Source organism: Ranitomeya variabilis, chromosome 5, assembly GCF_051348905.1.
Source record: "Ranitomeya variabilis isolate aRanVar5 chromosome 5, aRanVar5.hap1, whole genome shotgun sequence".
Lineage (NCBI taxonomy): Eukaryota > Metazoa > Chordata > Amphibia > Anura > Dendrobatidae > Ranitomeya > Ranitomeya variabilis.
Genome location: NC_135236.1, coordinates 154,767,442 through 154,783,155, shown reverse-complemented (window position 1 = coordinate 154,783,155; position 15,714 = coordinate 154,767,442). Strand labels below are relative to the sequence as shown.

At 43.0% G+C, this 15,714-nt stretch overlaps 1 protein-coding gene across 7 annotated transcripts in view; it reads right to left on the bottom strand.

Annotated features, from left to right (window-relative positions):
* Positions 1 to 15,714, bottom strand: part of LOC143775376 (A-kinase anchor protein 13-like) — a 303,476-nt gene that overhangs the window by 167,478 nt on the left and 120,284 nt on the right. For all 7 annotated transcript variants that reach the window (XM_077263431.1, XM_077263432.1, XM_077263437.1 and 4 more), the window contains exon 5: positions 12,766 to 12,949. In XM_077263431.1, coding sequence (XP_077119546.1) covers positions 12,766 to 12,949 — 184 coding nt within the window. The remainder of the gene's footprint in view (positions 1 to 12,765; positions 12,950 to 15,714) is intronic.

The window sequence follows — 15,714 nt, the reverse complement described above, 5'->3', positions numbered from 1 at the left end:
TCTATTGACTGGTTATGTAATCAGGCAACATGGTCCTCTCTTTCACCTTCTATAAGCATTACTGGCTTGATCGGTTTTACGCTGGTGATCTATCCTTTGGGCGGAAGGTGTTACAAGCAGTGATCCCTCCCTAAAGTGTTTTATTCTGTATAAATATCTCAAGTGAAGCTCTTATGTGAGAAGGGGAAAGAATCTTAGCTACTTACTGGTAACACGATCTTACCGAGCACATGAGAGCACCCTTACATTACCTCCCTTTTATCACTGGTTGGTGTGCAGTACTTTATTGGGTGCATAGTTATGAATGTTTTAATTGGTGATGGTTGCATTAATAATTGTCTGGAGGCCCTCTCATGCTCTGAAACCCAACCGATGCGGAGGAGAGGTACAGCCTTTTTATTCAGTAAGTTTCCTGTCCTTGATGGGGGGATACCCTCTCTCAGGTGGTGCTGTCATGGGCTCTGTAAAATCCTGTTACCAGTAAGTAACTAAAATTTATCCATGGGATATGTAATCACCTCCATGTCAGTGGGGGGTCTGAATAACAAAACCTCATACAAATCCTCATAGCAAAGAAACTGCAGCAAATCACCAAACACGGTGCTGCCTTCACAGATTTTTCATGACCATACACTATGAAACAAACAGGAACTCAACTGTTTACTAAAATAAAGCTGTGCCGCAGTTATCTGGACAGGAGTGGAAAGGGGCCTCCCTTTACGACCCAGAATCGAAAGCCGCTCTAAAGCTGGTTATATTCATGAGATACTGGTTTGCGGAGGCGAAGACTCGCTTTCCAAAATCCTCAATATACCGTATATACTCGAGTATAAGCCGAGATTTTCAGCCCAAATTTTTGGGCTGAAAGTGCCCCCTCGGCTTATACTCGAGTCACGGTCGGCGGGTGAGGGGGAGAGGGCGCTGAGGCATACTCACCTAGTCCCGGCGCTCCTGGCGCTCCCCCTGCCCGTCCCACGGTCATCGGTGCCGCAGCTCTTCCCCTGTTCAGCGGTCACATGGGACCGCTCATTAGAGAAATGAATAGGCTGCTCCACCTCCCATAGGGGCGGAGCCGCATAATTCATTTCTCTAATCAGCCGTGCCGGTGACCGCTGACAGAGGAAGAGGCTGCGGCACCGAAGACCAGCTGTCCGGGAGAAGGAGCCAGGAGCGCCGGGAGCAGGTAAGTATTACATATTTACCTTCCCTCGTTCCACACGCCGGGCGCCGCTCAGTCTTCGCGTCCTCTTGTTCTGACTGTTCAGGTCAGAGGGCGCGATGACGCATATAGTGTGCGCGCCGCCCTCTGCCTGATCAGTCAGTGCAGAGAGACGCCGAGACGGGACGCCGAGGAGCTGCAAGCAAGAGAGGTGAGTATGTGTTTTGTTTTGTTTTTATTGCAGCAGCAGCAATGGCACAGATTTATGTGGAGTATCTATGGGGCAACGGTGCAGAGCACTATATATAAGGCACAGCTTTATGTGGAGCATCTATGGGGCCATAATCAAAGGTCAAAGGTGCAGAGCATTATATATGGCACAGCTATCTATGGGGCCATAATCAAAGGTGCAGAGCATTGTATATGGCACAGCTATCTATGGGGCCATAATCAAAGGTGCAGAGCATTGTATATGGCACAGCTTTCTATGGAGCATCTATGGGGCCATAATGAACTGTGCAGAGCATTAGATATGGCACAGCTTTATGTGGAGCATCTATGGGGCCATAATGAACGGTGCAGAGCATTATATGTGGTGCAGCTTTATATGGAGCATCTATGGGGCCATAATGAACGGTATGGAGCATCTATTTTTAATTTTGAAATTCACCGGTAGCTGCTGCATTTTCCACCCTAGGCTTATACTCGAGTCAACAAGTTTTCCCAGTTTTTTGTGGCAAAATTAGGGGGGTCGGCTTATACTCGGGTCGGCTTATACTCGAGTATATACGGTACATGATATACATGAGCACTTGACAGATCATTCATGAGTTTTTAATGGCCAGACACCTATAGCAGTGGCTTATCTACCTTGAAAACAAAAAAGATCCGGTGTGGAGATTCTAAATGCCTAATCTAACATCATACAAGCATTATCATTCTGTCTACAAATAGGGGAAGCTGGAACCACTCAACCTGGCATCTCAACAAAGGTGAAATAGGAAGTCATCTGCTCCATTTTCCACCTTGAGCGTCCAAGTCTAAGAGCAGCAAGCACGATGACACCACTAAATCACGCCTATTGTGTAGCGCTACAGTCCAGACACCACAAACATGAGCAGAAGCATCAAGAGAACAGGGCAAGGCAAGTGACATTTGGGTTTTATTTTCCGTTGTCAGTCAGTATTAACCCCTTTCTGTCCTCGGACGGAATAGTACGTCCGAGGACAGAACGCCCGCTTTAGTGAGGGTTCCGGCGGTGAGTCCGCATCAAAGCCAGGACATGTCAGCTGTTTTCAACAGCTGACATGTGCCCGCAGTAGGCACGGGCGGAATCGCAATCCGCCCACAATTATTAACTAGTTAAATCAGCTGTCAAACTGACAGCGGCATTTAACTAGGGCTTCCAGCCATCGGGACGGAAATACGCAAATCGCTGACCCCCGTCACGTAATCAGGGGTCAGCGATGCGTCGGCATGACAACCAGAGGTCTCCTGAAGACCTTTATGGTTGTTGATGCCAGACTGCTGTGAGCGCCACCCTGTGGTCAGCGCTCATAGCAATGAAGTAAATCTGCTACATAGTAGCGATCTGAGCTTCGCTCCTATGTAGCAGAGCCAATCAGGCTATGCCAGCTTCAAGCCTGCCATGGAGACTACTGAAGCATGGCAAAAGTAAAAAAAAAAAAAAAAAAAAAAAAAAAAAAAAAGAAAAATGTTTAAAAAGATATGAAAAAAAAAGATATATAAAAGTTCAAATCACCCCCCTTTCGCCCCATTCAAAATAAAACAATAAAAAATCAAAACATACACATTTGGTATCGCCGCATTCAGAATAGCCTGATCTATCAATAAATGATTAACCTGGTCGCTAAACGGCGTAATGAGAAAAAAAGTCAAAACGCCAGAATTATGTTTTTTTTGTCGCCGCAACATTGCATTAAAATGCAATAACGGGCGATCAAAATAATGTATCTGCACCACAATGGTATTAAAAACGCCAGCTCGGCATGCAAAAAATAAGCCCTCACCCGACTCGAGATCACGAAAAATGGAGACGCTACAGGTAACGGAAAATTGTGCATTTTTTTAAAGCAAAGTTTCGAAAAAAAATTTACCACTTAGATAAAGAACCTAGACATGTTTGGTGTCTATGAACTCGTAATGACCTGGGGAATCATAATGTCAGGTCAGTTTTAGCATTAAGAGAACCTAGTAAAAAAGCCAAAGAAAAAACAAGTGTGGGATTGCACTTTTTTTGCAATTTCACTGCACTTGGCATTTTTTTCCCGTTTTCTAGTACACGACATGGTAAAACCAATGGTGTCATTCAAAAGTACAACTCTTCCTGCAAAAAACAAGCCCTGGCATGGCTATATTGACGGAAAAATAAAAAATAAAGTTATGGCTCTGCGAAAAAGGGGAGTGAAAAAGATGGGGTCACTAGGGGGGTTAATGTCGGCCATCAAGCTGTGTGTGGGAACACTGTGTGGGCCATCAAGGTGTGTGTGTGTGTGTGTGTGTGTGTGTGTGTGTGTGTGTGTGTGTGTGTGTGTGTGTGTGTGTGCGCGCGCTCGCTGTGTGGAGGCTGTCAAGCTGTGCGTGTAAGGGGTCTGTGGGGGCCATCAAGCTGACTGCAGCTGTGGAGGGGATTTGTTGGGGTAATCATAATGTCTGCGGGCTTCCTTGGGGGCCATCATATTGTACAGGGGTCTATGTGGCCAACATACCGTGTGGGGGACTATCATACTGAATTTGGGATTATGAGGGGGACTGTGAGGGCATCATACAGTATTGGTTAATGTTGGGATGACATTGTGTGTGCCTGGGGACAAGGGGGGACATCTTAATGAATGGGAGACTGCGAAAAATTATGATGTGTGAAACGATTTTAAAATCTGACATGTATCAGTTCAGGAGGTAATAACTCCGCAACACTTCAACATTTCCCAGTGATTCGGAGACTATTTTTTGTAACATATTATACTTCAAGTTAGTGGCTAATTTTATTCGATATGATTTGCGTTTATTTAGGAAACTATCGAAAATTTGATAAAAAATTAGATACTTTTGCAAATTTTCAAACATTGAATCTTTGTGCTCTTAAATCAGATAGTTATACCAGACAAAATAGTTAATAACTAACATTCCCCATATGTCTACTTCAAATCATTTTTTAAACAATTTAATTTAGGTAGATTTAACCCCTTCCCGACATTTGAAGCATATATTTACGTCATGAAAGGAAGAACTTCCCGACCAATGAAGTATATACAGTACAGACCAAAAGTTTGGACACCTTCTCATTTAAAGATTTTTCTGTATTTTCATGACTATGAAAATTGCACATTCACACTGAAGGCATCAAAACTATGAATTAACACATGTGGAATTATATACTTAACAAAAAAGTGTGAAAACACTGAAATTAGGTCTTATATTCTAGGTTCTTCAAAGTAGCCACCTTTTGCTTTGATGACTGTTTTGCACACTCTTGGCATTCTCTTGATGAGCTTCAAGAGGTAGTCTCCGGGAAAGGTTTTCACTTCACAGGTGTGCCCTGTCAGGTTTAATAAGTGGGATTTCTTGCCTTATAAATGGGGATGGGACCATCAGTTGTGTTGGGCAGAAGTCTGGTGGATACACAGCTGATAGTCCTACTGAAAAGACTGTTAGAATTTGTATTATGGCAAGAAAAAGCAGCTAAGTAAAGAAAAACAAGTGGCCATCATTACTTTAAGAAATGAAGGTCAGTCAGTCCGAAAAATTGGGAAAACTTTTAAAGTGTCAGTTGCAAATACCATCAAGCGCTACAAAGAAACTGGCTCACATGAGGACTGCCCAAGGAAAGGAAGACCAAGAGTCACCTCTGCATCTGAGGATAAGTTTATCCGAGTCACCAGCCGCAGAAATCGCAGGTTAACAGCAGCTCAGATTAGAGACCAGGTCAATGCCACACAGAGTTCTAGCAGCAGACACATCTCTACAACAACTGTTAAAAGGAGACTTTTCAAGGTAAAATAGCTGCTAGGAAACCACTGCTAAAGACAGGCAACAAGCAGAAGAGACTTGTTTGGGCTAAAGAACACAAGGAATGGACATTAGACCAGTGGAAATCTGTGCTTTGGTCTCATGAGTCCAAATTTGAGATCTTTGCTTCCAACCACGGTGTCTTTGTGTGACGCAGAAAAGGTGAACGGATGGACTCTACATGCCTGGTTCCCACAGTGAAGCATGGAGGAGGAGGTGTGATGGTGTGGGGGTGCTTTGCTGGTGACACTGTTGGGGATTTATTCAAAATTGAAGGCATACTGAACCAGCATGGCTACCACAGCATCTTGCAGCGGCATGCTATTCCATCCGCTTTGCGTTTAGTTGGACCATCATTTATTTTCAACAGGACAATGACCCCAAACACACATCCAGGCTGTGTAAGGGCTATCTGACCAAGAAGGAGAGTGATGGGGTGCTACGCCAGATGACCTGGCCTCCACAGTCTCCAGACCTAAACCCAATCGAGATGTTTTGGGGTGAGCTGAACCGCAGAGTGAAGGCAAAAGGGCCAACAAGTGCTAAGCATCTCTGGGAACTCCTTCAAGATTGTTGGAAGACCATTCCTGGTGACTACCTCTTGAAGCTTATCAAGAGAATGCCAAGAGTGTGCAAAGCAGTAATCAAAGCAAAAGGTGGTTACTTTGCAGAACCTAGAATATAAGACAGAATTTCAGTTGTTTCACACTTTTTTGTTCAGTATATAATTCCACATGTGTTAATTCATAGTTTTGATGCCTTCAGTGTGAATGCACAATTTTCATTGTCATGAAAATACAGAAAAATCTTTAAATGAGAAGGTGTGTCCAAACTTTTGGTCTGTACTGTACAAGTCGTTCTATACATGCGATCACCGTGATTAAACCCACGGTGATCGCATGATCGTGCCTGCTGTTTCTAACAGCAGGACACCGGGACTTGTAGCACCGCCGCTGAGAGTCGATCGGCATCCGTTTTTTTTTTGTTTGTTTTTTTTTTTTTTTGGGGGGGGGGGTTATTTAAAGAATAATTTAGATTAGTTGATAGGATTAGATATGGGGCAGTAAAGATATACTGTAGCAATCGGCGACTACTACAGTATTTTTTTTTTTTTTAACTAAACAGTCAGGGATAGTGTCAGATAGTTGCAGGCACTCAGTATTTTTTTTGACTGGTGTCCGTTTAGTACCTTTTTTTTATATTCTTTATATTTTATTTTTATCATTTTTCTTTCTAGATTTTTGTTTTGCCTTTTTTTTTTTTTTTTAAGAAAAAAAAAAGTTTACACCAAACACACACACCTGAATAAAATTTGGTACACACGTGAAAAAATGTCCCACTCGTCCAAATCACGGTATTCAGCAGAGGAGGCATACGCCTTCCTTTCCTCCAACACTGATAGTGAGGGAGAGGATCGCACCTTTATTTATTTTTCAGACTCATCCTCCTCCTCTTCCTGAAGGGATACCGAACCGCGCCACAGATGCCCTAGGGCAGAAAATGACCCAGCACCTACCGTTAATGTGAGCCCCTATGGACCTAACCTCACTAAAATTAATTAATTTTGTGGCGCAATCAGGAATTCAATTTGACATTAGCGGCCTCACAGAAATGGACTTTCTCAAAGTATTTTTCTCTCAGAATTTTTGTAAATCTCATGGTGTCCCAGACAAATTTGTACTCACACCAATTTTTCTCTCAAAATCCTACTTCATCATTAACCAACTGGACCTATGTAGACACCGTGGAAATGATAACGTTTTGGGGACTAATTCTTCACATGGGGATAGTGAAGAAGCCAGAAATTCGGCAATATTGGAGTGTTGAAGTTTTGTATAACACTCCACTATTCCACATGGCTATGCCCTGGACACCCATTGAGGCCATCCACAAATATTTGCATTTCAGCAATAATGCACAATCTCCCCCACTAGATGACCCCAACTTTGATTGAGTTTTCAATGTTGGGTCAATCACTGATCACTTCAGCAAGTTTGCTGAGGTATACGTTCCCCAAAAGGGACATCTGCGTCGTTGAGTCCTTAATACATTTCAATGGGAGGCGCAAATTCCAGCAATGCCTGCTCAGTAAAAGGGTCAGGTATTAAATTAAGCTCTACAAACAGTGTGAGAGTAACTCAGGGTACACCCACAAGTTTAGGGTTTATGAAGAGAAGTACACCTAGATTCAACCCCCTGAATCCCCTTCTGGTCCTGGGAGTGAGTGGGAAATTTGTGTGGGAGTTGGTGCACCCACTGCTGGATCAAGGTTATCACTACTATGTAGATAACATTTATATCAGCATCCCATTCTTCAAGTCCCTTTCTGCGCAATTTAACGCAGAATGCGGTACTGTCCACAAAAATCAGAGCGGCCTCCCTAGGATGCAAATCAGGTAGCTGCTCAGAAAGGGTGAGGGCAGAATCCAATGTAGAGACAACATGCTGGTGGTCAAGTACAAGAGGGATGTCATTTTCTTGACCAGCACACATGGTGATGACAACACTAGGAGGTTCCTTTACACAGGTCACAAAACCAGACTATGTCCTGGGGTAAAACAAGAACATGGGGGAGTTGATCTCTCTGAGCAAGTCCTCCAGCCAAGCAGTGCCATCAGAAAAGCCAAGATGTGGTGCAAGAATCTGGCCGTGCACATCGTACAGATAGCAATGTATAACTTTTGTGCCATCACGATGTGCAAGTCAGACTGGCACGTTCCTTCAGTTACAGGAGGTAGTGATCAATGCCCTAATATTTGGCAGTCAGAAAGGAGCAGACCCCAGTACTTCTGGAACTGAAGGTCCCCGTGTTGTACCAGGGCAACATTTCCCGGGTGAGTTCCCTCAAACTGCAAAGAAAAGAAGGTTGGAAAAAAGGTGCAAAATGTGTTACAGAAGGGGAAGAAGAAAGGACACCAATTATCAGTGTGACACCTGCCCTGACAAATCTGGTCTCTGCATGAAAGGCTGTTTCACAGTCTACCACTCATAAATGGGCTAATACATTTATTTCTGACTTACATAACTCACATATACCAACCTGATGCACACTACACAACTCACGTATGCCACCACATTAAAAAATTCACATACCAGGAAAACACCAGTATTCTAATATAGGGTCACTAGTGGGGGGGTTTCCACTGTTTAGGCACATCTGGGGTTCTCCAAAAGAGACATGATTTTGGGGTCCATTTTCTTATGTTACCCTTGTGAAAATAAAAAAATTTGAGGCTAAACATTTTTGTGAAAATTTTCACGGGTCTACATTATAAACTTCTGTGAAGCGCCTGGGGGGTTAAAGGTACTCCCCACACATCTAGATTAGTTCCTTGGAGGGTGTAGTTTCTAAAATGGAGTCACTTGTTGGGGGTTTCGACTGTTTAGGCACATCAAGGGCTCACCAAACGCAATATGACATCCACTCTCGATTCCAGCCAATTTTGCATTGAAAAAGTCAAACAGTGCTCCTTCCATTCCATGTCCTTCCGTGTGCCCAAACAGTAGTTTTCCCACATATATGGGATATCGGCGCAATTAGGAGAAATTGCACAACAATTTTTTGGGTCCACTTTCTCATATTAACCTTGTGAAAATTAAAAAAAAAAAAAAAAATGTGGCGACGGTGGGATGGCTTTTATGCTATTTTTGATCAAAAACAGTGTTACTAAGAACACTAATTTAAATGCACTTTTGCTTTTTACTTAGTTACTGCAGGGTTTAGTTTCATTTTGCTTCTTGTAGGCGTTGTATGCTTTACAACCAAAGTGAACATGCACTTATGTGCTGCATGTATATCAACTTAAACTAAGCTCAATTTTTGTGTCTTTTCAATGCATGAAAATTACGGCTACGGTCTCACAGGCTACTGTACCTGGCAGTCAAGGAGTTCATAGTTTGGCCTCCGGGTGCCATGACAACTATCATCTCCCCATTATTTTGTTGCGCCAGTGCCAATGGTGAACAGAAATGGAGCCACCTCCTTTTCACAACCTTTTAAGTGCTGTTAATCAGCCACCATCTGTGTGGGCATCGGCCCTGGTTGTTACTGCAGGAGCTTGGCTGTGCCAAACTCCCGGCGGTGATTGTGCGGGGAAGTGTTGATATTTTCAGCAGCTCTCGATCATAAGCTGTGATCAGTAGGTCAAACTGACTGTCCGATCACAGCGATCAGAGAGCGGGAACAGATTAAATGTGTCCCTGCTACTATCCGTGTTGGTCAGCTGTCGGTGACTACTGCAAGCATGGAGCGATCACTGTTATATATTACTTAAGAGGTTAATATTGATATAAAATAAACAAAAGTAACAATATGGAAATTATAGTATTAATATTGAGCAGAATCAATCTTAGCCTATTGGTTCGGCCCTCCACAAAGTCACGATCTCTCATATTGCCCCTTGAGAAAATTAATTGACCGCCACAGCATCTGATGGTTGGCCGGTCAAGAATGGAGGTCCAAGTGGTTGTCCAAGCTAAAATGAAAAAAGTCTGCTGTCCTCCTATGCGACTGCAAACTGCTGAATCGTGGCATTGTGTGATGCACTCGCAGTCACGATTAAAGTATTCCAAGTGCAATGAATGCAAGAATACAAATTGCATACATGTGCCACGTGACCACACATCCCTATCAGGAATACAGGGAGTCGTGACAGCATACATACTGCATGCCGTCATGATAGACTGACAGCATGCTATTTCAGCCTAGAAAAACCCTTTAAGAGCAGTCAGACTACCGTATAACATGGACGACAGTCGCATCGCAATGCTCAGACTGGCCGCCGGCTCTCCTGACCAGAGCGTGACAGCATGTATTTCTATACACCAGTCACGTTGGGGGTCAGGAGAGCCAACGGCCTGTCCGAGCATTGCGATGCAATTGTCGTCCGTATTATATGGCAGTCTGACTGAGCCTCAATAACAACTCAATCTGGTCAACTCAAGATGTGCTTTATGAATTTCCACTAACGGAAATAACGTTACTTCGGCGGCTGCAGCAGCCTCCTAAAAGAAAAGCATCATCTCTTATTACGTTTGCATTGATTCTATAAGGCAAGTGCCTTGGAGGGTTTTCATTAGGATACGGATTAAGTAAATGACAGAAATACGCTAAACATAAAAAAAAAAAACAACTAAAGCAATATGCGGATGTTTCCGTATGTAGCATAGAGTTACAAACAGCTGTTTTTCAACGAAACCCATAAGATAACGGCAATGTGAGGGGCGCTTGGAGCTTCTCCATTTTCTGCCCACATTCTTTTTCATCTATTCCTCTCAAATCACTTTCCCAGAACAAAATCAGCAAAACTGGAAATGTATTTTAATCTGTCAAAACTGTGCTTTACATAATCAGCTCACATCAAGAGGACGGCAGCAAAACCAGGTCCAGGCGCAATAAGAAATACTCGTACCACAGGAGGATGGATGCCGTTAATAGTAGGTTACCACCCAAATACCACAAAGTCTCCTCTCGAAAAGATGATGGCTATGATTACGCCTGAAGGTGAACTTTGAGCTGTCATGAAAAATTTAGATTTCCTGCTTCACCCATAAGGGAGGGAGGAGAGCTAAGAAATGATCTGCAAAACAATCAGGTACAATACCACGAAACCCACAGCGATCTGCAGTGGCAGGCAAAGGGGCGGCACTGGTAGTGCCCAAATACCTACATACAGCTGTGCTCTGCCAGAGACAGAGGAACTTGTGTGCAAATATTAATTTATTTTTTGTGATCCCAAAAACTGGACAGCAATTAATTGATAATCTTTATACAGTAATAACATAGTGCTCTGCACTTTCCAGCTTCATAGCTCTCTCTGCTCGGCAAAAAATATATCCGCTAAAGCTAAGCTGCACAACCTGTGACCCACCATCAATCAATGTAGCCCCCGATCCATCGCTCTCAGACGTCAGTGATTTCCTCGTACAAGCAGGCAACAAGAATTAACAGTTGCTCACTGTGAGAAAAAAGAAAAAGTTTCTCCACCTTTTCCTTCCTATCAGTCAGTGCAAAACAGACAGCACACGGATGGCATCCAAGTGTTGCCTGATTTTTTCATGGACCCATTCATTAAACTTTCAATACTGAATAATATTTGTCTGCAAAAAAAAAAAAATCATAGAATAGCCCCATTGTCCATCACACAAGTGCTATCCATGAAAAACACATGTGAGCAGCAATTAGGAGGGGCACGAAGAATGGGAAAAGGAAGGTAACAAGTACTAATAATGCAGAGTATGGCCATCTATGACGGCCCATACTGACTGAATGGTGGTCTTCTGACCTCTATGTGGGACTCTAGGAAGGAGTAGATGAGGTGGCTGTGCACACTCATTGCACTAGATAAATCACAATAAATTACATTCATAGTCTCTACTTTTCCAGAGTAAGAACAGGATCTATGACCCCCATTGTCCGACAGTTGGGCGTTGTGTAAGTGGAACTGACACCTATCATACACTGATGGCATATACTTACGATATATTATACATCTCAAACCATACTACTACTTTAATGGGAACGTGCCACGATTTAGAGTTTCGTATTCATTATGCAATTATTTTTATGAATGTCGTGTTTTCATGTTTATTTTTTTCTGTAGCCATCATTTTTAATTGCTGGTGTATAAGTGTCTGAGCATGGCACACACAACACAAATATAAAGCTTAAGGCCATAGGGGATGCAGGCAGTGTCCGACAGGTCCTTCTATACTGTGGCTCCCTCCAGATGTGAGCTGGACACAACCCCCGTCCAGCTTACAGCACCATTTTAATGCAGTCCAGTGGGTGCTCGGAGCTACAATTTCCTCGTCACTGCTCATAGTACCCTGCGGTGAGGTGGTGAGCACAGGTCAGCAGTCCGACACTGTATTATAAATCCCAGGCCACAGAGGTGTTCTCACCGCTCGAAAGGACTGCAGAGGAGACTGTGCTCTGCTATGTCACCGTAAACGTGACAACGTGAAATGTTTAAAAGTTGAAAATATCAAAAGTTTAATTATTGCTCAGATTTTATATCTTAAAAAAATTGTTAAAAAAAAAAAAAAAAACACCCTTACTTTTTTCAAATGCTGAAAAAAATATTTGCAGATCTATTCCCTATACAGTACTGTGTGGCCGAGGGGACTGGTTCTGATGTGGTCCTTGAACCAGAGAAGGCCGTGCATCGCACGATGAAATCAATAGATGAAAGCTGCCGTATAAGACCAATACAATATTAGCTCTAAAGAAATGCGGAGAAAAGAATTCATATATTTGCTAGGATACACATAGTGACTGTCATCTGGAACACGTTGCTCACATTTATATCTTTCCATGCATACAATATAGACAAGACGGGCTGGTGGGGCTCATCTTAACTTACTATAAACGAAGACAGGACAAAGTCTGTCTGACAACGCTCATGGAGTCCATGTTCCAGGGAAGCAAAGGCACGGACAGATAGGTTTCCTACCCACAGCACCAGGACAATGACATGTCCGGCCGACCAGACAGACAGTGCATAGGTCCATATAAATGTTTAAATTTACCAATAAACAAACATGTTTTTCTATAAAAATATATTAATATCACATACTGTGTTAAAACATCATGTAACTTCATAAAGCCTCGTTCCAAGGCCAGGGTTACAGGCGTAGCTCCCTCACTATTGGCAATGGCCAAGGATGTTCTCCCTCCTGGTTGTTCCAGAAGAAACTTTGACAATGCACAGAGACCAAGCCTTGCAGCAAAGTGCATTAACGTCTCCTGCCCAGGACCATCTGAAAAACAAAGACCCCAGCATCAGCTATTCCATATATAAAAGGGCATTATGAGAAAATTGGGTTTTGAAAGTGTTAATTACAATTAGAGTTTATTATGCGAATTAGGTATTGTAACTTAGGATGCTTCCACACTGCGCTTTGTCCAACGTTCATTGGTCCCATCAGTGCGTATGTCCAAAATCCTCGTCCCCCAGAGAAAAACGTAGTCGACTGGGTCTGAGTGTCTGCCTCCAGTAGGGTATACGCATGAAAATGATGTACGACAGAGCACATGTTGACTCTGTCGGAACCAATATAGTCAATGGCCCCATACGCCCAAATCACATTTTGTGGAGGGTTCAGAAGCAAGACCCAACGGGACCAGTGAGCGTGGGGAAGAACACTGTGAAAGGATCCATCCGGTGTAAATTGAACCTGTCACCAGGAGAAAAGTGGCCTAAAATCAAGTCCTATGAAAGTCCTGTGGGCAATGTCCCCCTAAATGAGTTCCTAGATAATCCCTTTGAAGATTATCTGTTTGTTCTCCCAACATGTCTGATTTAGTAAATACTTGGATTCCCCCCTAAAATTCTGGAGTCTCTTTTCTTTGAAGTTTGCATTCCGCTGTTTCTCCATTATTACTCTACTTATTTACTTTAGTAATAAAGTGACAACAGGGTGTTACCAGTTCATGGTTTGTCACTTCACACTATGAAATCAGTGCCGACAGTGTCATATGATGGAGGAACATGCTCCTTTAACAAGGGAAATGGCAACACCTGCTGCTATGCCTTGTCCTGTGTAACCTTCATAGACCTCAGAGCTCTGCTGGTTTTCTGGAGGTTCAGTGGAGGGGATGAGACATTGTCTGGTGCAGAGCTCCTAATCCACCGCTTACCTTTATAAAGACCATAGCGCTAAACTGTCAGCATACCCGACTACAGGGAGCTCACTACATGCAGCTGCCATTAAAGGGTTAGTCCCATCTTCATAAATGGGCATTGTCGGTAAATGCAACCTTTTTTGCCATTTATGGTTTATTAACATTTTCTTGAGATATTAACACTTTTCGTACCTTTACTTCACAGCTTGTTGCCTTAGGGACCGACCACCGCCACTGGACAGAAGAGTATGAAGAGTGCTTACAAGCACTTTTCTATGGAGCTTGTAAGCACTGTTTGGAAGCTGGCAATAATAGGAATCAAACTATTTGGACCCTAATGAGTTAAGTTTTGTTTTCTTTAAGCCCCAGTGGATGTTATCAGATTTCACTGGGGGCGCTCCCCTTGTATGAGGCTGACCAATTATTAGCAGGCATCGACACAGAAAGAACACCACCCCCACCACCATAGCTAACAGCAGATTTCTCAGTGTGTGAGATGCAATGATCTGAAGGGACTGCAAATCCCATCCCGTAAAAATATTCTCCCTAAACCTTTGTTAACAAAACAACATCATTGGTAGAACAAGAACTTTTAGGTAAACAATCCCTTTAAAATCACAATTGGGTGGAGACTAGGGACATCATAGATAGGAATATATTTCCGGATCCCTGTGTATTGTGTACGGGGGCCAGCGCTGTAGATGTTCCCCATTTAGCAGCTGGCTGGATGTACTGAGCCACAAGATATTCCACACCCTCAGTTTATAGATTAATCAATAAATCAATTGTTGTATCTGTGCATGTCTCTTCAGTGGCATGACTAAAAATCTGATGGGCCCCGATGCAATATTTGGACCCCCCCTGATATATATGTGCATCTTCAATCCTGGTATATATGTCACTCATTATGGTGTTTATATATATGCCCTCCATCCTGGTATATGTCTCTTATCTTGGGCCCCATCTTGGTATATATATCCCCTGTTCTGCCGCTGTTCTTTATTGTATATAGAGAGAAAGCAAACCATTATTCTCACCAGGAGTGAACAGAGAAGTCATGAGGCCCCATAAAAGAAGTATAATGCACTCCCCATAGTCCTCCATATAGTATATTGAACTCCCTATAGTCCTCCATACAGTATAATGCACTCCCCATAATCCTCCAAATAATATAATGAGCCCCCCATACAGTATAATGCTTAGCCCATAGTCTTCCATATAGTATAATGCACAACCCACAGTCCTCCATATAGTATAATGCACAGCGCATCATAGTACATGTCCCTCATCCTGGGCCTCCATCCTTGTATATGGCCCCCTTGCTAGTATATGACCCCATCCTGGTATATATACTCAAGACTATTACACGGCCCTCATACTGGCTATATAGCCCCATCCTGGTATATGTCCCAATCCTGGTATATTGCCCTCATCTGGTATGTGACCCCAACCTGATATAAGGCCATCATCCTGGTATATGGACCTCAATATTATTATTTATTATAGCGCCATTTATTCCATGGCGCTTTACACGTGACCTCATCCCGGTATATCACCGCCATTGGCTGATGGGTGGAGAGCTCAGTTAGAAGGCATGTATCACAAATATCAAAAATCACTTCCAAAACAGAAAGACAAATGTGAACAGGTGCAAGATAATTTGGCCATGTTGACAGAAAGTCATGGATTTAAGAGCAAGGTCCATAAAGGTTAAAGTTGGAACATAAAAAGGAATAATTCAGTGCCCAGAAATAAACAGGTTTTAACCACAAATTGTATTTGTCCTTTGGAGAGAGGAACCGTATATATGAAAACAGATGCAGAGATGACACTTGCAATCTGACGCATGTAGTAAACCTTGAGAAGGCGATGTCTACATTGCTCCTAGCGGGTGATCCAC